We start from the raw sequence: 22,325 nt of genomic DNA on the forward strand, positions 1-22,325 counted from the left end.
ATTGGTTCCTGCTTGACCCGGGACTGACCTCAACCCTGTCCTCCTCCTCAGGCATCCATTTGTGTTACATGGTAGAAGCACCTGGGGATTTACTGCTCTAAGGTTGAGTGAAGCCTAACCTGACCACATCCTGTTTTGGGAAAAGAGATACAATGTTTTCCCAAAACTTGCAAGCAAGCCCCTAGCACATAGCCACCTTAGTTTCTCAATCATATGCAATCTATAGATTGGTTGCCATGGGTGTGGACATTTTCCAATGAACTTCTTGCCATTTCGCTGTCATGATGTAGCTGCCACTCTCTGTTAAATTCCCCTAATACAAGCCTTTGGACTGATCAGCCTGGTGATTAGTGTTTCTTCTGAACTGCAACCAGCCCCGTGGTGAGCTCCTTCAAGCAGTCCCAGATGGGTCTACCCTGTTTCTTATTTTATGGCAAGTCTTGCTGCTGGTTCAGCAGGAAAACAGAGGTTTTGTTGTTCACTGGCCATCTCTGTTTAATGTTATAATGACTAGAGGATGAGTAGCTATTGCATTTTTAACCTCAAAATCTAGATTTCTCAGTTCCATTTTATTTCTGCTTGCAAAGCAACCAAATCTTTTCTGATCCTTTGCCTTTTTTGTAGTAACTTGTCGAATGTAGACTGCAGTAACCAAAAACACTACAATTGTGTTTTCCAAAAATTTCCCGTAGAGCTACAAGTAGAGTGGATACATTTTCTGCCTAACATGTTATTAATGGTGACATTTTTACCTGCTGTTCATGAGTACACAATGTCACTGCTTGAACAGGGTCAAAGGCCAAAGAGTGTGAAGCTTCTATAAGGTGGAATAGGCAAGGGATCAATTCTACCTGAGAGCTTCCAGAAGGAATGCGCTTCTATCAATCCCTTAATTTTAGCCTCTTAAAACCTATTTCAGCCTACTGACCTCCAGAAATGCAAGCCATTAAATTTTTGACTATTTGTTACATCAGCAATGGAAACTAATTCTATGCACTTATACTATGGGGGGAATATCTCAGGGACTTAAAGCAATAGCATCATATTTATTTAAGTTACATAGTCACTGTGTGTTGGGAATTCTGTCTGTCACTGTCACTCGAGAATTGAGGTGGATGGAGAGGACCACAGATCTCTGTGGAAGAGGGAAGTTGATCTGCAGAGCTTCCTGCACCTGCAGTTAAATGCATAGCCCAGAAGATACACCTGTCACTTCTGTCCCCAATTTATTGAACTAAACTAGTCTTATGGCCCAGCCCAAGGCAAGTGTCCAAAAAGTGCCAACTCTATGTGGTCAGAGAGTGTAGAGCCAGAAATAGTTTATGAAAATTTCTAATATATAGTACCAGATTACATTTTTTTCCTCTACAACCAACACTGTTGGATTATTCTTTTCTTTTCTTTTTTTAGCTTCCTCCAAACCTGAACATTTTTATTCTATTGGCCCATTCTATTTTGTGTAATGTTACAAAGCACTGAAAACACTGTCAGTGTTCAATGGATAGTTTTAAGGCTATATGCAGTGTGTTTCTTTCCATGGATAACCATAGGCATCTGTGCAAACACATTTGAACACAGAACTAAGAAAACGCTTAAAGAATGACTTTCAGTCTAGATCCATGCAACAACTTGTTCTTCTTTTCCTTAGCTTTTCTTTTAGTCAAGTTTTTTTCACACCTCTTTTTAAAAAATTCCAGCCCCTAAAATGATTAAAGGGTCTGACCTGGTCTTGCTTTTGTTGTTGTTTTTCTTTATTTTTAAAGAAGTTTTAGGTTACTGAAAAGTTACACTGAAAGTGTAGGGGATTCCTATATACCCCCCCACCTCCCCCTCCCACACTTTACCCAATTAACAATGTCCTTCATTAGTGTGGTCCATTTGTTACAATTGATGAACACATATTGAAGCATTGCTACTAATCATGGTCCTCATTTTAAATTTGGTTTACACTTTGCACTGCACAATTTTATAGGATTTGACAAAATGTATACTGGCCTTTATCTGTCATTGCAATATCATGCAGAACAATTCCAATGTCCCCAGAATGCCCCATGTTATACTTATTCTTCTCTCCTCTTCCCCTCAGAACCTCTGGTAACCACTATCTTTATATCAAGGTTATGAGTTCCTCCATTACTAGAATAATAAAAAGTCTACTAGGGTCCATAGTTGCATTCCCCCTTATGTTTGTTCATTCCTAATTTTGAGGATTTTTGGATGGTGATGCCCACTTTACTTTCGACTGAGAAGGAGCTTAGATCCTGTGTGATGGATGGAACCATCTTGCCTACAGTTATCGATACTCTGTTTTTTGGAATGGGGGTTGTTCATCATCATTATTTTCTTAGTTGTCCTGGGCGAGTCAGATGAACAGGAGAACTGGTATTGGCTGCAACTCTGCTGAGATTCAGGGCTGAACTGGCATATGAACAGACTGATTATTTAAGTTACTGAGACATATATTTATTGGGTATAGTGTTGATTATATGTTCAAATAAAATGGGCAGAAGAACGATGTGTATTACATTGGGGAGAGAGATTAACATATATTTTAAGGTAAGGCCCAGTGAAGGGCTGTCGACTTCCTGGGATTGTCGGCCTTGCTGATAGTGTCCAAATGTCTCTAGAGGCCTCAGGAGCCCCCCTGCTTGAGGCATTGCTTACTGTGACACTGTGAGATCCTCTTAAGACGAGTATAAGTGTAACCTCTGCAATGACCTCCTAACTCACTTTGAAATCTCTTAGCCATAAAAACTAATTTGTATTTAATATTTACCCTTTTGGTCAATGTCTTTTTTCAAATTCATCACAAGTTGCTTGGTAACAATCCCTTTATGTCAGGGAGGCCCTACCAGGGAGTCATGCCTCACATCAGGGGGAAGGTAGTACGTTCATATCCTGAGTTTGGCTTAGAAAAAGTCCACATTTTTTAAAAAAGAATTATTTTATTTCTCTCCCCTTCCCCCCCCCACCCCACCCCACCCCAGTTGTCTGTTCTTTGTGTCTATTTTGCTGCGTCTTCTTTGTCCACGTCTGTTGTTGTCAGTGGCACGGGAATCTGTGTTTCTTTTTGTTGTGTCATCTTGTTGTGTCAGCTCTCCGTGTGTGCGGCACCATTCCTGGGCAGGCTGCACTTTCTTTCGCGCTGGGCGGCTCTCCTTACGGGGTGCACTTCTTGCATGTGGTGCTCCCCTACACGGGGGACACCCCTGCGAGGCAGGGCACTCCTTGCGCACATCAGCACTGCACATGGGCAAGCTCCACACGGGTCAAGTAGGCCCGGGGTTTGAACCACGGACCTTCCATGTGGTAGACGGACGCCCTAACCACTGGGCCAAGTCCGCCGCCGAAAAAGTCCACATTTGAGCAACAAGGAGGTTTTCAGGAGGTAACTCTTAGGCTATATATTACTAGGCTAAGTTTCAATTTTATAAGTATAAGGTTCATGAGTACAAGCATCGATATCAAGGACCTGGCATATTGGTCTGTCCTCCTTCACCCGGCACTGCCTGTGTACTCTAGAGATTCTTGCCACTCTATTAGAGAATGTCGCAGGACTGCCCAGGATGGAATTCAGTATTTTGTTGGTTATTGTGTAGGTCTCCACCCACGGAGTTAACTCCCTATGGCCACATGAACATATTCATATTCTTTGAGGCATGCTCCAGGTGCATCCTTCCCCATGCATCCCTCCACAACTGACACCCTGCACCAGCGATCCTCCCCTGCCATAGTCGCAACTTTTCTGTAATCCAAAACCCCCCACAAAAAAACAGAAAACTTTTTTTCTTCCATTGTGTGTTTCATCACCATAAGATCTGTTGTTTTCATGTTTACAATTTCTTCTATATGTTATCCCAGTGTTTCCTTATTTTTTTTTACTTTATTTTCAAAGAAGCTATAGGTTTCAGAAAAGTTACATCAAAAATATAGGGAATCCCATATATCCCACCCCTCCCTCTTACATTTTCCCCTATTAATAACTTCTCACATGAGTATGCTACATTTGTTACAACTGATGAACAAATATTGAAGCACTGCTACTAAGCATGGGCAATAGTTTACCTTATGGTTTACACGTTGCACAGTACAATTTAAAAAAAAAAGATTTATTATTTATTTGTTTACTTCCCCTCTTGTGGCTTGCTTGCTGTTTGCTCTCTGTGTCCATTCGCTGCATGTTTTTCTGCGTCTGTTTTTCTCCCTTTGTTGCGTAATCTTGCTGCTCCAGCTCTCCACAGGCATGGGCTGTCAGCTCTCTGTAGGCACAGGCCAGCTTGCCTTCACAAGGAGGCCCTGGGACAGGAACCCCGGGCTTCCCATATGGTAGATGGGAGCCCAATCAATTGAGCCACAGCCACTTCCCTGCACAGTACAAGTATATAGGTTTTGACAAAATGTACAATGGTTTCTATCCATCATTGCAAAATCATGCAGAACAATTCCAATGCCCTAAAAAGGCCCTGTGTTCTACCTGTTGTTCCCTCTCCCTCCGCTCAGAATGTATGGTAACCACTAAGTTTCAATTTTTCAAGAATGAGCTTCATAATTACATGTGCTAATATTGAGGGCTTGACGTACTGGTTTGTTTTCTTTTACTAGGCACTGCCTATGTATTTGAGAGATACTTGCCCCTCTATCTGAGAACGTAGCAGGACTCCCCAGCAGGCACGTTTAATATTCTATTATTTATTGTGTGGGTCTCCACCCACTGAGACATTGTTCTGATTATTTTTGCACTGAGAGTCTTGCACATTTGGTCCATTATCTCCTGAGCATAAACTCCTAAAACTGAATTGCCAATGTAAAGAGTATGTAAAAAACTGAATTTGACCTGGGAAGTGCTGCTTTAATACATCAATGACAAGAGGGATGAGAAACTGTTGGCTGTGGGAAACAGGCTGACTGGCTGAGCTAATCAGAAAAGCAGTTTGTGAACAGGCCATTCATTGACTAGCTCACAGATGCAGGGGAGCTTGGAAAATTAGGCTTTCAGAAAAATACAGGGAGTGAGCCCCAAACCAGGGCTCCGTAGGCTTCAGGCGAGGAACGCCCTCTCTGGGCAGAGTCTGGAGAGAGGCAGAACTTGATTGCTCCTGGCCCCTGCTTTGAGCTTCACCAGCTCTCAAGTCCAGGACAAGGATGAAGGAGGCTGCGCCAAGAGAGGCCTCCAGGCTCCTGAGCCCTGCCTAGTGCAGAGGAGGGGCTGTGGGCACCCACTGTGGGCTTCCCTATGGAGGGCAGGGGTGGGAACTGCAGGTGGCTCAGTCTTAAGATCAGTGTTGGTCGTAGCTGCTCAGGTGATCACACTGTTCTGCCTTGTGTCCCCTCAGGACCCCTGTGACTTGTCCCATGTAAAGGGGGAACGGGCCAGGTCAGCAAATGTTCTTCAGCAGGGCCCCTGCTTCTTGGAAATTCAGAAGTAAATTCCAGGACCTAGTTCAGACATGGCTCTTCCAGAGAGGACTCAGGCCTCCACTCGGGCTGGGTTCTGACCTACACTTTACCATGACTCAACCTCTCTGTGCCTCAGTTTCCTTGTTGTGAGGATGAATGAGATAATACGTGTGACTTGTTGAGCACAAAGCCTGACTCATGGTCTGTACTCAGCAAATGAGGGTTCTTGGTAAACACTGGAGAAAATATAACAGACCAGGCAGGAGGAGTAACTCCTCTGTGTTTCCCTCCAGGAGTGGCAGGGCAGGAGGAGGAGCTGCAGGTGATGCAGCCTGATAAGTCAGTGTCGGTGAAAGCTGGAGAAACAGTCACTCTGCGCTGCATCCTGTCCTCTCTGCGCCCTGCAGGACCCATCAAGTGGTTCAGGGGGACTGGGCCAGGCCGAGAATTAATCTACGATTACAAAGGAGGCCACTTCCCCCGAGTAACAAAGGTTACAGACCCCACAAAGGCAGACAACACGGAGTTTTCCATCCGCATCAGCAACATCACCCCTTCTGACACCGGCACCTACTACTGTGTGAAGTTCAGGAAAGGGACCCCAGACACTGAGTATAAGTCTGGTCCCGGCACCCGGGTGTCCGTGAGTGGTGAGTATGTCATGGGCTCCTTCATCCCCTGGTGTGTGACAGCAAATCAATAATACGCTCCTTTTAGCAACTACTCACCACCAGGTGGGGAGGTAGGTGCTTATATTCATGGTTGCACTTTATCTTCTTTTACAGACAAGAAAGGGAAGTTGAGGCTCATAGAAGTTGTGCTGTTAGCTTAAGACTCTGGCTCATAAAAGGTGGAGAAAGGCCTGGAACCCTCGGCTGCCTAACTCTAAAAACCTTTTTCCAATCTAGTCCTACCCTTTGATGGTTGAGGGATCTGTCAGTACTGAGGTCCATCTCATTCCAGAGAGGGACCCCCTGCACTGTGAGGTCTTCTCTTTATTTTGCAAACATTTCCAGGGAGCCTCCCAGGTCCCAGGCTCTGCCCTTGATGCTGGGCCTCAGGAATGAATGCAGCAGAACAAAGCTCTTCTCCCTTGATGCTTCTGTTCTCTTCCCTTGCAGTGAGGACAAAGTCCAGGCCAGGGTAGGGGGAGGACATGTGTTTCTTGATTTAATCTTCAGAAACATCACACTGAGGAGAAAATCCTCAGAGACAAAGGTTCCCTGTTTAAGCTTGGTTGAAGGAGGTGCCAAAAGGCTTGGCTTTTGCTGAGGGTCTATCAGGAAGTCCCTTGTGGGATCTAGGACAGACTCGCCCACTTAGTCACTGGAGGCTCCAAGCAGAACTGGGCCTTCTCAGTGTCCCCCACCCAGGGAAGGGTCTCACATGTGGGAGACTCAGGGGTCCCCAGTTGAGGCAGCAAAGAAGATGCTCCTTTTGAGTTTTCTGCCACAGGTTCATGATCTCCTTCCACCTCCTAAGTCCTGGAACATCAGCATGTGAAGGAGCCTCACACCACCAGCCCACCCCCCACTTAGAGATGGGGGCCTGAGGCCAGGCAGTGAAACAGGTCTTGACCACATTCTCATGGCAAGTAATGGAAATGGGACTGGAACACAGATCCAGTTCCAGGCCAGGCTCTTTGCTGGTGCAGCAATGATACTCTCCCATCCAAGACCGAGGTACATACTAGGTGCTAAATAAAAAGCTCATTGAACGGAAACCTTGAGTGGGGAGCCAGCAGTTCTCCTTTTTATCAATTTCCCAAAGGTTCAGAAGGCCTCATACTGGGACCCAGAGGTCCATTGGTGACTGGAGAACCCCTCTCAAACTTTAGGTGCCTCATTTCATATCGGGCACCATGAATCAGTACAAGTAGAGCTGCTGCATCGCTTTTTAGGGCTTTGCATAACACTACAATGTATGGAAATATCATCGTTTTACAGTCTCCTATTGATGGATATTTAAGCTGTTTCCCATCTTGGACTGTGAAGGGGATGCTGCAGAGGATGATCTTGCATGTGTGTCCTTCTACTCAAGTGGGAAATGCCCCTCCTGAAAGGAGGTTGCTGAGTCACAGAACATGTACATGTTAATTTCTGTGGAAATTGCCCAATTTCCCTCCAAGATTTTGTAGCAATCAAGTCTGACCCAACACCTGGACAAGGCTGGGTAGGGGACTTGTTCCAGATGTTACAGATACAACAGATGAAGAGACTGGAGGTCAAGGTGGTACAGCCCTTTCCCTTGCTTAAGCAGTCACAGCATTTCAATGACTCATCTTGGACTCTGATGATTTAGTTCCTAGTCCAGAGCACTCTTCCTGAATGATACCCTGGACTAGAATGAGGGAGGTGGACAGGGAGTTGCCATGTGCCAACCCTTTCCCATCACATCCATTATGGATGGCATTGACTCCTTATAGCCAATGGTATGAGGAACAGGCCATGCTGTGCCCCTTTAATGGATGAGGACACTGAGGCTCAGAGAGGGGCAGGGAGGAGAGCCGACTCCAGGCAGCCTGACTCCACTGCCCCTGCTCCCTGCAACACCCCACTGTGCTAGTCAAAGTGTGGAGAAATGCACCAGCTCTCATCTTTGAAATCTTGTTTTGTTCTGTTTTAGTGTAATAAGTATCATTTAAAAATTCTTGTTGAGGGAGATGGGGCTCACTTTATACCCCCAGATCATAGAGACACAGTCAATGTCTCATGTTATGTTAACCTGTTCTTTTTTTAAAATTTTTATTTATGTTTTTATTAAATTTGTTTTAAAAAAAGATGCAGAGATCACAAAAACATGTTACATTAAAAAATATGAGGTTCCTGTATACCCCATCCCCCACCTCCCACTTCTCCCACATCAACAACCTCTTTCATCACTGTGGCACATTCATTGCATTTAGAGAATACATTTTGGAGCACTGCTGCACCGCATGGATTATAGTTTACATTGTAGTTTATATGCTCCCCCAGTACATTCAGTGGGTTATGGCAGGATATATAATGTCCAGCATTTGTCCCTGCAATATCATTTAGGACAACTCTACGTCCTGAAAATGCCTCCACATCTCATCTCTTCCTTCTCCCTGTCCTCAGCAACTACTGTGGCCACTTTCTTCACATCAGTGCTGCAGTTTCTTCCATTACTAGTCACAGTAGTTCTATAGTAGAAAACCAGTAATTTCACTCTAATCCATACTTTATTCCTCCATCCTGTGGACCCTGGATTGGTGATGTCCACTCCACCTCTATATTGAGAGGGGTCTTAAATTCCACATGGTTGATGGATGCGATTCTCCTGCTTGCAGTTGTAGGCACTTTCGGTTCCCTGGAGTGTTGGTTGACCATCTTTATCTCCTGGTTAACTGACCTGTGTAAGTCCAACAAACCAGAGAGTAGAAGTTGCAACTCTGCTGAGGCTCAGGACCCAGCTGGCACATGGACAGTCCAGAGATTGAAGTTTCCGTGTATACAGCAACCAGAGCACGAACCACAGGTTCAGTAAAAGTGACACAAGAGGCATATGTAGAAAGGTCATGTCTAAGTCCAGCTCCTTCACACTCAGGAGCACAAATTCCAAAGTAGAGCCCACTGACAAGGCACTGAACTCCAGAGCCATCAGCCATGACCGTAGAAACTGTGTGTCTCCATAGCCCTCAGGACCACCAGTACTGGTGGTTGTATCTACTTTGGCTGTCTCTGGGGTCCTGCTGAGGCATGCATAAGCATGACCCCTCTGATGACCTCCTGACTCTTTTTTGAAGAGTCTTAGCCATATAAACTCATTTGTCTTTACCATTTCCCCCTTTTATTCAAGGTCTTTTCTAGTTGTATCACCAGTTTGTGATTGATAGTAATGCCTTGGCACCAGGGAGACTCATCCCTGGGTCATGTCCCATGCTGGGGGGAAGGTGATGCATTTACATGCTGAGTTTGGCTTAGAGAGTGGCCACATTTGAGCAACGTGGATGCTCTCAGTATGTAACTCTTAGGCACCCTGCAACTCTAGGCCTAATTGAAATTTCAGACACACAGGCTCATCAGTATCAAGGGCTCATCATTGGAGCATCCTTCTTCACTGGTCTTTGCTCTTGCACTTGGGGGACTGTTACTGTTCTGTTGGGGAATGTGACAGAACTCCCCTGGCTAGAACTCAGCACTCCCTCAGTTGTCATTTGTAACTGTAACTACTATGAAAATACCCAACCTATATCCAAATATTTTTATGTACCCTATATACATGTCCTGAAGAACTCCTTCCCAACCATGTTCCCCCCATCAATAACCCCCCACACCAATGTTCTTCCCCTGCCATATTTGAACCCCTCTGTGATCCAAAGCGTCTTCAAAAATGAAGCCTAATATATTGCCAAATTCAGTTAATAGGAAAATGAAATAGTACTGATAGGTTTAAAGATTAGAAATAGAATACACACTAATTTTGAAACACTAAAATAAAGTAAAAATAAGTTGGGGTATTAAAAAATTAAAAATACCATAATACTTTGTTTTGACATTTTGCTTTTCATCACTGTAATAGGTGTTGCCCTGTATGTACAGTGGCAAGGCAATTTCTTTCATTTCTTTCTCAGTGTCTACATCCTTTCTTATATTATTTTTCCTAATTTTTAATTTTGTGTTCAAAAAAGTTTTAGATCACAGTAAAGTCACATATACAATATAGGGGTCTCCCATATATCCAACATCAAACCCTTTTCCCCCTTCCCCAGCAATGATCTTTTTACATGTTCATGTTATATTTGCCGTAGCTGATGTACAGATTTTGAAACATAGCTATCAAACATAGTTCCATTTTGGTTTACATTATGGTTTATATTTTAGATGATACAATTTTCTAAATGTTTAGTTACCTTATGTTTTACATTATGGGTTATATTTTAGCCCATACACTTTTATACATTTTTGGTGTAATTTAACATGTCCTATATCCATCATTGCATGATCCTGTGGAACACTTCCTTTGCCCCCCAGTTACCCTGCTTCCATCTATTCTATTCCCCTCTCCCGCACCCCTCAAGTCCCACAGTAACAACCAATCTTCCCTGATTGAACGACCAGATTCCCAGATACTTACGACAATGCTGAGGGCTTGACATACTAGACTGTCCTCCCCCATTGGGAGTCACCTCAGCATGAGAGCACTTAGGAAGCTACTCTCCCATTGTGGTGATGTTGCGCCTTCACTGAGCAGCCCCAGGAGCAAGCTCTGGAGAAGAGCTTTGGTTGAACAGGGATAAGCTTGTTGCTATCCTAGGAAACAACGTGCATCCCCATTTCATGATCATGAAGACAAAGGAATACTGAGATGAAGGCATTTCTAGATGGTGCCAGGTTCCCTTGTGAGCAAGTGTTTATATCCTAGACTCAGGTGGTCAGAGGCTCAGCATCTTCCCTGTATTGCCACTACAGGCACCCAGGCCTGGGGCTTAGCAGGACGACTCCTATGATTGCTTGAAGTCAGGAACCTCACAGGGAACACATGAGGGTAGAAGTTAGTGCTGAGCCTTGGGAAGATGGAGCAAGAGAAAGCTTAGGGGGCCTCAGGAAACCCCCCTGGATGCCGTTCATGCTTCTGAGCCCCGGTCCTCTCATCTGTAATTGGGGTGAGCATGGGCTCTTAAGAGAGTTGAATGGACTTGCATGTAAAGTGCCTCTCACAGCGAAGGTTCCAGGAAAGTCAAGGTTTTATATCAAGGTCATATGACCTTAAGTGACTGGGTTCCCTGTGCTGGGCCTGTTTCCTCATCTGTAGAATGTGGATAATCACTTGGACCTGTAAATGATGGTTGTTGTCATCCCAAAGCTGTGGGGTCTTATGCAAGTCTGGATTTCCCTCAAATGCTTGGTTTCCCCATTTGTGAAATGGTAGTAGTCATGGCTACAATTCCTGGGTTTCTCAAGACTTGAGAGGATGCATATAAGGTCTTGGCCTTTCGTGGCATTAGGGTATTACTGGTCATCAGTAGCACAGTGATTATGAGAGCATGGATGCTGGGTTCAAATCCTGTGGGTCTTGGCTTGCTCATCTGTTGATGAAAACTACAACCGCTGAGTGAGTTACAAGGACTGAGGGTATTAACATGTGAGGACTGAGAACAGTGCCTGGCCTGTGGTAAGCGTTCAATTGACATAAGCCATTTTACATGAAAGCATTGGGAACTTGGACAGGCCAGTTTTCCTCTCCAGAGTCAAACGTAAATGGAGTGTAAATGTAAATGTGCAGAAGGGTTGTTTTCAATCTTGTCTAATCACTAGAATCACTTTTGGAAAAAAACATCCCCAGACCCAGTGTCTCCCCCCAGCTCCTGCATGATGTTCTGACTTCATTGGTCTGACATGAGCCTGGGCATCTACACCTTTGAATTACACACCAGATGATGCTAATACACTGCCAAAGCTGACACCACTGACATAGATGTTCTTCAAAGTCACACAGGAAAAATATGTTTTTCCTTCACAAAGGTGGTTCCTTATGGAACTGGGCAGTGAGAAAAGATTTTCGGGGTGTGAGTGCTTCAGAAGAGCATGTGCTGGTGACAGCTGTCTGGTGAGGTGTAGACACCATCCCATGGACATGCTTGGGCTGAGGCGTGGCTTCCAAGGAAGGGAACCCAGACAAAGCACTGCTGTGATTCCAGCTTTACTGCTGGGAGGACCTCCCTATCCTTCCCCATTTTTGCATCTAAACAGGTGCCAGAATCACAACAAATCCTCACTGTTAATCCCAGAACCCTCCCAGCCTCAACACCAAAATGTCACTGATGAAATCTATTCCCTCCCTCATTTCAAAATGCTGCCAGCTTTCCAAAAAGAGCTAATAGGGAGGAGAATGCCTGTGACTGGTTTTTGTTTTGAAAGCCAATTAAAAAACTTGTTTGCTAAGGGGATTATTTTTTAAAAAGTTAGAGAATCATCATTTGATGGTTTTGGCTGCTTTTTCATTTGGCTTTTTCATGGCAGCTGCAAGAGCAGGATTTGAGACTTCTTGGTGGGCTTTCTATGCTTTTGTTTGTTCTCCTTACTGTGTAAAGGTTAAATATGTAACTTAAGGACTAGTAGCAGCCAGATGTTATAACAGATGCTATTAACATCTTAATAATAGTTATTTGTTATGCACCTGCTGTATGTAGGCTCTATGTTTTACATAAATCATCTCTAATCCTACCAGGTTGCTGTTTTATCTACTTTTTTTTTCAGAAAAGTGGACACTGAGAATCAGAAAGAGAAAGAACAGAGACACAGGAATTAACCAGTCTTTGGTTGGGTGGCTCCCCCGTTTGCTGGCCTTGTACCTGGGCCAGCCACATTCCTCTCTGAGCCTCACCTGATCAATAGGGACCAACCTTTGACCCCTCACAGGACGGGTAGGAGGATCAATATGCTAGGCTCCCGGGTCCTGGCAGGGCTGGGCTAGGCAGCTGGCTCCAGCCCGCCCACAGCCCCCCATGTCCCTTCCTCCCCTGCGTCCACTTCTATGAACACTCGCTCTGAAATGTTCAGGTCCAGGTGAGGCCGGCTGGGAGGAGTCAACACAGAGGGAGCCTCAGTCATCCTGTTCCTGCACAGGCCAGAAATTCCATCCTGGCCTTACCTCTTAGCTCCTCTGCACCTCTGCTTCCTCCTCTATATGGTGGGGAGAACAACAGCCCTCCCAGCATGATAGAGAGAAGTAAAAGCAGCGGTGAAGATTCTTACCTTTGTCTTGTACTTCATTAGTGGTTGTTGCAATCCTGCTTACTATTTTAAATGCTCCTTCTTGTAGCTAAACCCTCTACCCCTGTGGTCTCAAGCTCCTCGGCGAAGGCCACGCCTGGGCAGGCTGTGACCTTTACCTGCGAGTCCCATGGATTCTCCCCCAGGAATGTTGCCCTGACATGGTTCAAAAATGGGAATGTGCTCCCGGCCCTCCAGACCACTGTGGTCCCACCAGAAAACAGCGTCTCCTACAGCATCTCCAGCCAATCCCAGGTGCAGCTGAGCCTAGGGGATGTCCGCTCCCAGGTCATCTGCGAGGTGGCCCATGACACTTTGCAGACCCCTCTCCGTGGGACAGTCAACTTGTCTGAGTTCATCCGAGGTAGAGACCCACACACCTGCCCCAACCGCACCCCAACAAGGCTGCTCACCTGGGTTCTGCTCCAGGGCCTGACTTGCCTGGAGTCTAATTCCTAGTTGTCCTTCCCTGGCCCCTGCACCCATGAGAGGCCAGGCGCTTGGCTCTGCACTTTTCCTTATTGTTTATTTATTGGCAGCTGTTGGTTGACCACCTGCCATGTGCCAAGAGCCATGCTAAGTAGTTTCATTTCTTTTATTGTCAGTACCATTTATTTTACCAACAGCAACCGTAATTATTGAGAACCTACCCTGTGCTGTACTCTGTTATTTGGGATTTCATTAATTTTGCTATAGTTTTTATACTCCAACTGCATGCTGTTGATTTCACTCATTGTTACCCTAATAGAAGCTACCAGTCCTTGAATGACTACTCTGTGCTAGGCACCATGCTCAGTGTTTTGAGTGCCCACTGCATGTTTGGCTCCATCCTGGGTAATTAATTCCCTTGCTGTGGTGGTGGGAACTTACCATCATCAAGCCCTTCTCCTGTGATGTGTATCCCTGTGGTCAGAGCCTCTGCCCTGTGCTGTTTCAGTTCAGCCCACCTTGATGATGATGCAACACCCCATGCCAGGGAACCAGGTGAACGTCACCTGCCAGGTGGAGAGGTTCTACCCCCAGAAAGTACAGCTGACCTGGTTGGAGAATGGAAGCATGTCCCGAACAGAAACAGCCTCGAGCTCTGTAGAGAACAAGGATGGGACCTATAACCTATCAAGCTGGCTCCTGGTGAACTCATTGGCCCACAGGGAAGATGTGGTGCTCACCTGCCAGGTGGAGCATGATGGACAGCCAGCAGTCAGCAGAGAGCAGACCTTGAAGGGCTCTTCCCCCTCGAAGAACCAAGACCTAGGAACATCACCTGGTGAGGCCTCCACTCCACCCCACCTGGCTCTTTCTAAGTTGCATCTTAATTTAATCTTTGCTTGTTAATGTTAAAATAGTAATCCATGGTTATTATAGAATGATCTAGACATCTATATATATAAAGTAGAATGTAAAAGTGAGTTCCCTTCCCCCAAATCCCACACCTCAAGGGTCACCCACTGCTGGTAAGAATTTGGAATTTATCTATAGAGTTCTTTTTACATAAATGTGTGTTAAAGTAGAGAGGGAGGGAGGGTAATGGGAGGGAGGAAGCGGGATCATCCTGTTCATGCCTCGTATTCTTCAGCCTACAATTGTTACATTCACACCCCTCTTCCTCTTCCTTTTCCTCTCTCACCTCACCTGCTCTCCCTGGCTGACCAAGCCTGCCTGTCCCATAGTCTGTCCAACCATCCCGCAGGGATGGGGGAAAGGGCAGAATTTAGGATTTCATGGTTTGAGTGAAGTGTGATTGATGCTGCAAAGAAAGTCCTTGGACATATGTCCTTTAAACATGCAACATTTTCTATGGGATTTATTCCCAAAGGGGCATTTCTTTATCAAAAGTAGCCTATTTAAGCCTATGACACTACCAGGTTACCTCTAAAGGGTTTGTACCGATTTACTCTCCTGAGAGAGTGGACAATTTTCAGAACATCATTTGTTCAATCCCTTCCAGGCTGTCATCAATGTATTCCTCTTCTTTCTTCTAAATGGCAGAACATATATGGGCAGTAAAGCCATTTGGAACGTTCCATTACCTTGTCAGCAGGACTGATGGCTGGCTCACAACACAGGCTTTGAAAGGATTCAATTTGAGGACATTTCTTGTTTTGTTTTTTTTTATTTATTTTTCCCCCCTTCTCCCCCTCCCCCAGTTGTCTGCTCTCTGTGTCCATTCGCTGTGTGTGCTTCTGTGAACGCTTCTATCCTTATCAGCAGCACCAGGAATCTGTGTTTCTTTCTGTTGCATCATCTTGCTGTGTCAGCTCTCCGCGTGTGCAGTGCCATTCTTGAGCAGGCTGCACTTTCTTTCACACTGGGTGGCTCTCCTTACAGGGCACACTCCTTGCACGTGGGGCTCCCCTACACAGGGGCCACCCTTGCATGGCACGGCACTCCTTGCGCACATCAGCACTGCGCATGGGCCAGCTCCACACGGGTCAAGGAGGCCCGGGGTTTAAACCGTGGACCTCCCATGTGGTAGGCAGACACTCTATCCCAACATTTCTTTTCTTAACACATCCTTCAAGAGAAAACAGGGAAGCTCTAAAGAAGACTTAGTGTCTTCTTTATTTTTATCAAAGACTGGTTTTCATGTCATGAACAGTTCACTGGGAGATGGGGTGTCTGGATTTCCATTTGGCTCTGTCACAACTTTCTGTGTGATCCTGGACAAGACTCTTTGAGCCTCTGTTTGCACACAAGAGTGTTGAAGGTGATGAGCTTGGTGACCTCTCCAGTCTGAGTCTCTGCTGGTAGAACCAGGACTGCTCAGCACTGGAGCTTCAGGACCTGGCACAAAGCTGAATATGCCATAGGCCCTCAGTAAATACTTAAAAAAGGATGACAGAATTAATTAGTTGGTTCATCATTTAGTTAGATTAGTTAGTTAAGTAGGTACGTAGTTAATCCTCAAAACCATCTAATGAGGTAGAGATTGTTATTGACTCCCAAAGAGAAGAGGAAGTCAAAGGGTGGAAGTCTTGCCCAAGGTCACATAACTAATCAGGAGCATTGATTTGAGCCAATCTTTCTGATATTGGAGCTCTGTTCCTGATTAAGAATGATATTCTAGTCCAGGATCCCCTGCCAGCCAAGGAACCAAGTCCTCTGCTCTCCATTTCAAGTCTCCTGGGTTCAGAGCTCCTCTTCAAACCCCCAAACCCAGTGCACATGGGCAGGGTCTCAGGCACAGATTGGTGGACAGCCGGAGTTTTGCAAAATCTGGAGGCCAGTAGCACCTCCCCTACTTCCCACCTGTCTCTTTTCCTCATCTCTACCCCCATCACACCTAATTGCCTATTGAGAGTTTGAATGAATTTGTGCTGAAACAGATGAGAAGGAACATGTTTCTGTTCCTCATGCTTGAGATATTTATCCACATCCTGGTTCCTCCATTGCTGTTGGCAACAAATATTTTCCCTCTGAGAACCTCAGCATCATGTTTGCACTGTCCATGGATGACCCACATTATTTGTGTCTTTTCTCTTAGGTTATTGATTAGAGATCCTTATTTTTCTTTAATGTAGGTCTTCATAGCTATAAATTTCCCTCTGAGCACCACTCCCACTGCTTCCCGTAAGTTTTGACGTGCTGTATTTTTGTTTACATTCTCCATTCATTTCTTTAATAGTTTATTTTCTCCTGTTCAGATTGGATAAATTCTATTAATTTGTACTCAATTTCCCTGATTCTATTCTGTCATCTCAGTCCTACTATTGAGCCTTCCTGTTAGTTTTTCATTTGAATTATTTTATTTTCAGTTATAAAATTTCCATTTGGTTCTTCTTTCTAACTTCTTATTTGTTGATTCAATATAGTTTGTAATTCCTGAAGCATTTTTATAATGTTTGCTTTAAATTCCCTATCAGCTAATTCCAACATCTACTTCACCTTGCTATTGGCATTTGTTGATTATGTTCTCATTCAAGTTGTGATTCTCCAGTTTCTCACTGTGACAGGATACTTTTATTGAATTCATTATATTTTAGCTATTATGTTTGGGAACTCTAGGTCTAATTTAAATATTCTATTTTAGCAGGTAGCTAGCATGTTTAGGTATACCATGCAGGTCCTGGTTTATGTCTGTGGTCTGAGACTCCAACTGAAGTTTAATTCTCAGAGGCGTTGATGTGATATTTTGGTCTGCTTGCTTTAGGGGTGCTGCTGTGGCTCTCACTGCTCCCACTGCCACTTGCAGGGGAAAAGTCCTTCCCAGGTGAGGTTGCCTGCTACCTCTATGTGAGAGAGGGATTCTGCTGCCTATTCCACTGTCCTTCTTCCCAACCAGGGCTCTATCCTTAACACAGCAGGCTCACTGAGGTTGAGACTTCAGTCAACTCCATAGTACTGCTACGCTTATAATTATGTACTGGGCCCAAATCCTCAGTTTTTTCTTCTGCCTTCTGTCTAAAGATAATAAGAATCTACAAGGGTGCCAAGAAGTCCTCTGGCTTTCACCTTTTCATTCAACTGGCAATTAGTCACTCAGATTTTCATTGTCTTTCTCCAAAGGTCTGATGCGCCGGCGACAGCCATCTAATTCCAAAGGCTTTATAATACCATTTTCCAACAATTTTTCAAATGTCTGATGCCAGGTTATACCCTTCCTATGGCATACTATTTCAGTGCAGTATGAGTGAAAGTGTTTACAATTGTGTCACGATGGCAAGCTAGGGAATATCCACATTCCACTTACCATCAGAGATGGGGTCCTCACTGACACTCAGCTGATAAGTGATCCCCTCCCAAATTTGCATTTACAGTCTGCTGTTCAGGTCACTCTGAGTACCAACTCTCATAAATTCTTTTCCCTGGGAAGCAGACTCTGAAGTGGATATAAGCATGCAGGAAGCTTATTGTGGAACACTGTCAGGATCAACATGAGGAGGGAGAAGGAAGCAGGACTAGCAGAGAAATATGGTGGACAGCAATCAGGCACCACAAACCCTCAGAGAGCTATATAGCTAAGTAGGTCTCTAGAGGTGTTTCAAATGGAGGGGAGGTGTGAAAATGTAAACCCCCAATTCAGCCCACTGTTGGATGTGGGATGCCCCTCCCCCACCAGACGGAGGTGTGACTTGGGCAATGCAGCACTCTTCACCTGAGAGACAAGCCCAAAGTTTACTCTGCTGACAATGGTTAGTCCCCAAAATCTCTCCCAGCAACAGACAATAAGGTCTCCATTCCTTCCTGGGGAGACACTAGCATTATTTCATTTATAAAAGGAAATTTAAATATCTTTTTTTTATTCTAAAAAGCAAAACTCCTCATTGTGAAAATGCAAAGAATCCAAAAGTGTCCCTCCCCATTTCCAACTTTCTGTGTTTAATAGGAAATTTTAAAATGACATCTGCACTGGGGCCAAGGTAGACTAGGTCATGTTTGAGGCCCCTCCTAAGCCTGATGACCATTTCCTACACTGATCAGATATTTTCCAGCCAGTAGATGCCATTAGGTCAGGCCACCCTGAGGAACCCCTTGACTCATGGGTCATGGAAGTGATCCTGCCCCACCCAAGGTGCTAAGCAGTGTAGTCTTGAAATTCCCATGATGAAACCCATTCTCAATATAAGTCATGCTATATTGATGTCAATTCCTATGGCCCTGAGTGTCTCAGTGATCATGGTAAGGGACCACAGGAATGGGTTTCCCTAGATTTGGTGTCCCTCCCTAAACTCTCTGATCCTTAAAGTCCTTATCAGAATGAGAATAATAATACCTGCCCCAAAGAGTTGTAAGGATCAAGTAAATAATCCAGGCACCATATGTAAGCATCTCTGAGTCCAGTGAGAATAGGACTCTCCTTACAGTCTGAGAATGGGGTGAGTGAGAATGGGGAATCTCATTCTTTCCATAGGGCACAAGTTCAAAGGCTTTAGAGCACTGATGGGCTCAGGTGGCCTCAATGTAGTTGGTAGAGCCCCTGGAAATGGACTCCTATAGGACTCCTCTAATAGCTCCTCCTGTACCTTAATTTCCAGGCCCAGAGCCGTGTTCTCCACTTGTGGTAATTCTCTTAGTAGGATACAAGGTGCTGCTGGCAGTATGTGTTTCTTCCATCTATGTCTACAGGAAGCAGAGGGCTTGATGGTAAGTTGAAGGCGTGGCTCATGGTGTCGGGAGCGGGGCAGGCCAAGGTCTATCCCCAGAATGGAGAGTGTCCAGTTCAGGGGGTCCTGTTTGTCACACAATTTCAGGATCCATCTGGACTGAAGAGAATGAAAAGTGTGGGGTCCTGCAGGAAGTGGGGTCCTGCAGTGAAGAGTTTTCAAAAGGTATCCTCCAAGTCCTAGAGGTTCTATGGAGGAAGTGACCAGAGTAGGGCTGAAAGAGGGACAACTGGGAAGTTGTTCCTTTGGAAGCCATCTCTAGATTATTTGAAAAGTTGGACTACATGGGGACAAAAGGAATCAATTTTTTAGAGTAATGTTGAGAACCCTCGAATTGGCTGCTCTGAGGGATGTTCCTGACTGAATGGAAGGGACTGGGAAGGGAGATCAAGACTCAGGGAGAAAGGCTGAGATGGCAGCAGTCCTATATCAGGGGCTTCCTTCCACTCATGACAGCAGCCAGGAGGAGAGAAGCACTGGGGTAGAGTAGACAAGGAGGGAGCATCATGAATGATAAGCAGATAATTAAATAAATATGAACCTGTTTCCTCCTCAGCTCCTTCCTTCCTTCCCTGCTACGTGGGACCCTCCATCTCTGCTGCCTCCTTCCTCCCTGAGGGGCCCAGCCTGAGAGAAGGAGCTGACTGGGAGCTTCCACAGACTCCACTCCTCACGCCTCCCCTCCCTGGTCACATCCTCCTGTTGCTCCTTCTCATCATCCTTGATGCCCCAGTGCTGGGTCCTACTTCCTGGGTCTGGGAACTGACTCACTGCACTTCCCCAGAATGTGAGAAACAAGTCAAGTCTCCTAAACGTATCAGAATGTCACTTATATATCAACTTGGACTTGTCCACAAACCACATACTCATGTCCACGTTCTCAAGAATCATTCTCTTCTGGATCTGCCCACCCCTGACTCCCCAGTATTGCTGAGATTCTCTACAGCCTCCTGTATATAAATGAACACCTATCCCTATTTGTGTAAGAAAAGTAATCTAAAACTCAGAAGAAATTTTCCCATCCTTTCCCTATTGTGGGAACACTAGTGTTTTATAACCCTGCATCTCTCCCAACCCTGTTGCTCATGGTGCAAATTCCATGACAGTCCAAAAGCCTTGGCATCTTCTTTACTTCTCTTTTGTTTCTACTACATATTCAAATTGCCTTCAAAATGCTTAGATACATTTGTAAATATGCTTATATTCAGTGATAAATATTTAATTGGCTTTCTGAAAGAAAAAACACCTAATTTGTAGCATTTGCCAATTTCTGTGGTATAAATACTACCAGTATGCTAGGATTTCAAGCTACCAATAGTTAAACAGCAAGACTACAAGATTCCTGAAAATTCAACGATTGGCTCTCCTGAGCTGGTACAAGTTGGCTTTAACTGAGTTATGTCCATAAGCTATGCACTTCTCGTCTCCTCCACCGCTCCTGGTCCTGGCCACCATTATGCTTTCTTGAGTCATTGTTAATGCCTCTAACTGGCATCTCTCTTTCAGCCTTGGTTGGCTCCTGAAGAAGCCAGGTGAATTCTCTGGAAATGGAAGACAAATCATATCATTCCTCTGCTTCTTTCCTGATGTATCTGTATGACTCGCTTCCTCCCTTCTTTCTCTCTGCTTAAATGTCACTTTATTAAAGGCACTTTCCCCACTTTATTAAAAGCATTTTCCCCTAGGCCACCCTATTGAAATTATTTATTTCCCCTCTTACCCTTGCATTCCAACTCCTTTTACTCTGATTGTTTTTTTCCTTAGCAGTTATTTCCATTTCACACACTAAAAACAGGCAGTCCTCAGTTTGCACAGTAGTGTGGTACCATAAAAATGACTGTGCAAACTGAAACCATGAAAAATGATCTTAATAATCAATGGGAGAAAGCAGGGACATGAACAGCTTTGCTCACTGATGTTCATAGCAGCATTATTCACAATTGCCAAAAGATGAAATCAATCCAATAATCTATGAGTTGATGAATGAATAAACAAATGTGGTACATACATATGATGGAATATTATTCAGCTAGAAGGAATGAACTTCTGATTCATATGACAGCATGACCAAACCTTGAGGACATTATGTTGAGTGTAGTGAGCCAGACACAAAAAGGCAAATATTGTATGGTCTCATTAACATGAACATATTATATTGAGCAAACTCATGGAATTACAGCGTAGTATGTAGGTTACCAGAAATAGGAGGGTAGAGACTGTGGAACTGATATTTAATTTTTTCAGAATGTTTAAAAAAGTTTGATTGTAAATGTCTGGAAATGAATAGATGTGATGGTAGCACATTAAGGTGAGTGTAAATAACAGTGCTGAATTATGGGTGTGATTGTGGCTGAAAGGGGAAGTTTAGAGCATGTATGTCTCTAGAAGGAAAGCTAGATGATAAAACATGGAACTGTATAATATAGTGAACCCTGTTATGGATGATGACTCTGGCTAATAGTACAAATATAAGAATGTTTTTCCACGAAAAAAAAAGTCTATGGGAAAAAATAATGATCAACCATGACTTTAAAAGTTTTTGTCTCAATATTAAACAACCCCTTATGTCCAGTTATAAATATATAGGAAAATGAAATATTATTAAAGCTATTATTTAATACACTGCAATTTACAATAGTAGAAACACTGAGAATTATAGTATTGTTACTGTGGAAAAAACTTATCAGGAGTAGTTTAAAAGAAATGCATGTCTTCTTTTCATTGTATACTTTTAAAAAATTTGTTTGTCTTTGCTTTTTAATGTTACATTAAAAAAATTTGAGGTCCCCATATACCGCCCACCCCCCTCACCCCACTCCTCTCCCCATAACAACAACCTCCTCCATCATCATGAGACATCCATTGCATTTGGTGAATACATCTCTGAGCACTGCTGCACCTCATGGCCAATGGTCCACACCATAGCCCACACTCTCCCACAGTCCACTCAGTGGGCCATGAGAAGACATACAATGTCCAGTAAATGTCCCTGCAGCACCACCCAGGACAACTCCAAGTCCCAAAAATGCCCCCACAACACATCTCTTCCTCCCAGTCCCTACCCCCAGCAGCCACCATGGCCACTTTT

General features: G+C 44.5%; 1 protein-coding gene across 6 annotated transcripts in view; it reads left to right on the forward strand.

Moving 5' to 3' along the window:
- LOC101419820 (signal-regulatory protein beta-1-like) overlaps nucleotides 1-21,525 on the forward strand; it is an 89,461-nt gene extending 67,936 nt beyond the window's left edge. For 5 of the 6 annotated variants that reach the window (XM_071211615.1, XM_071211613.1, XM_071211612.1 and 2 more), the window contains 5 exons: nucleotides 5,691-6,047; nucleotides 13,183-13,497; nucleotides 14,071-14,400; nucleotides 19,109-19,217; nucleotides 19,794-21,525. In XM_071211615.1, the coding sequence (XP_071067716.1) occupies nucleotides 5,723-6,047; nucleotides 13,183-13,497; nucleotides 14,071-14,400; nucleotides 19,109-19,215 (1,077 nt within the window). In that variant the 5' untranslated portion in view covers nucleotides 5,691-5,722 and the 3' untranslated portion in view covers nucleotides 19,216-19,217; nucleotides 19,794-21,525. Of the gene's footprint in view, nucleotides 1-4,602; nucleotides 4,669-5,690; nucleotides 6,048-13,182; nucleotides 13,498-14,070; nucleotides 14,401-19,108; nucleotides 19,218-19,793 lie in introns of those variants that run through there. The other variant, XM_071211614.1, reaches the window with a different exon arrangement.
- The last annotated feature ends 800 nt before the right edge of the window (nucleotides 21,526-22,325 follow it).

The sequence above is a fragment of the Dasypus novemcinctus genome, chromosome 24, assembly GCF_030445035.2.
Source record: "Dasypus novemcinctus isolate mDasNov1 chromosome 24, mDasNov1.1.hap2, whole genome shotgun sequence".
NCBI classification, from domain to species: Eukaryota; Metazoa; Chordata; class Mammalia; order Cingulata; family Dasypodidae; genus Dasypus; species Dasypus novemcinctus.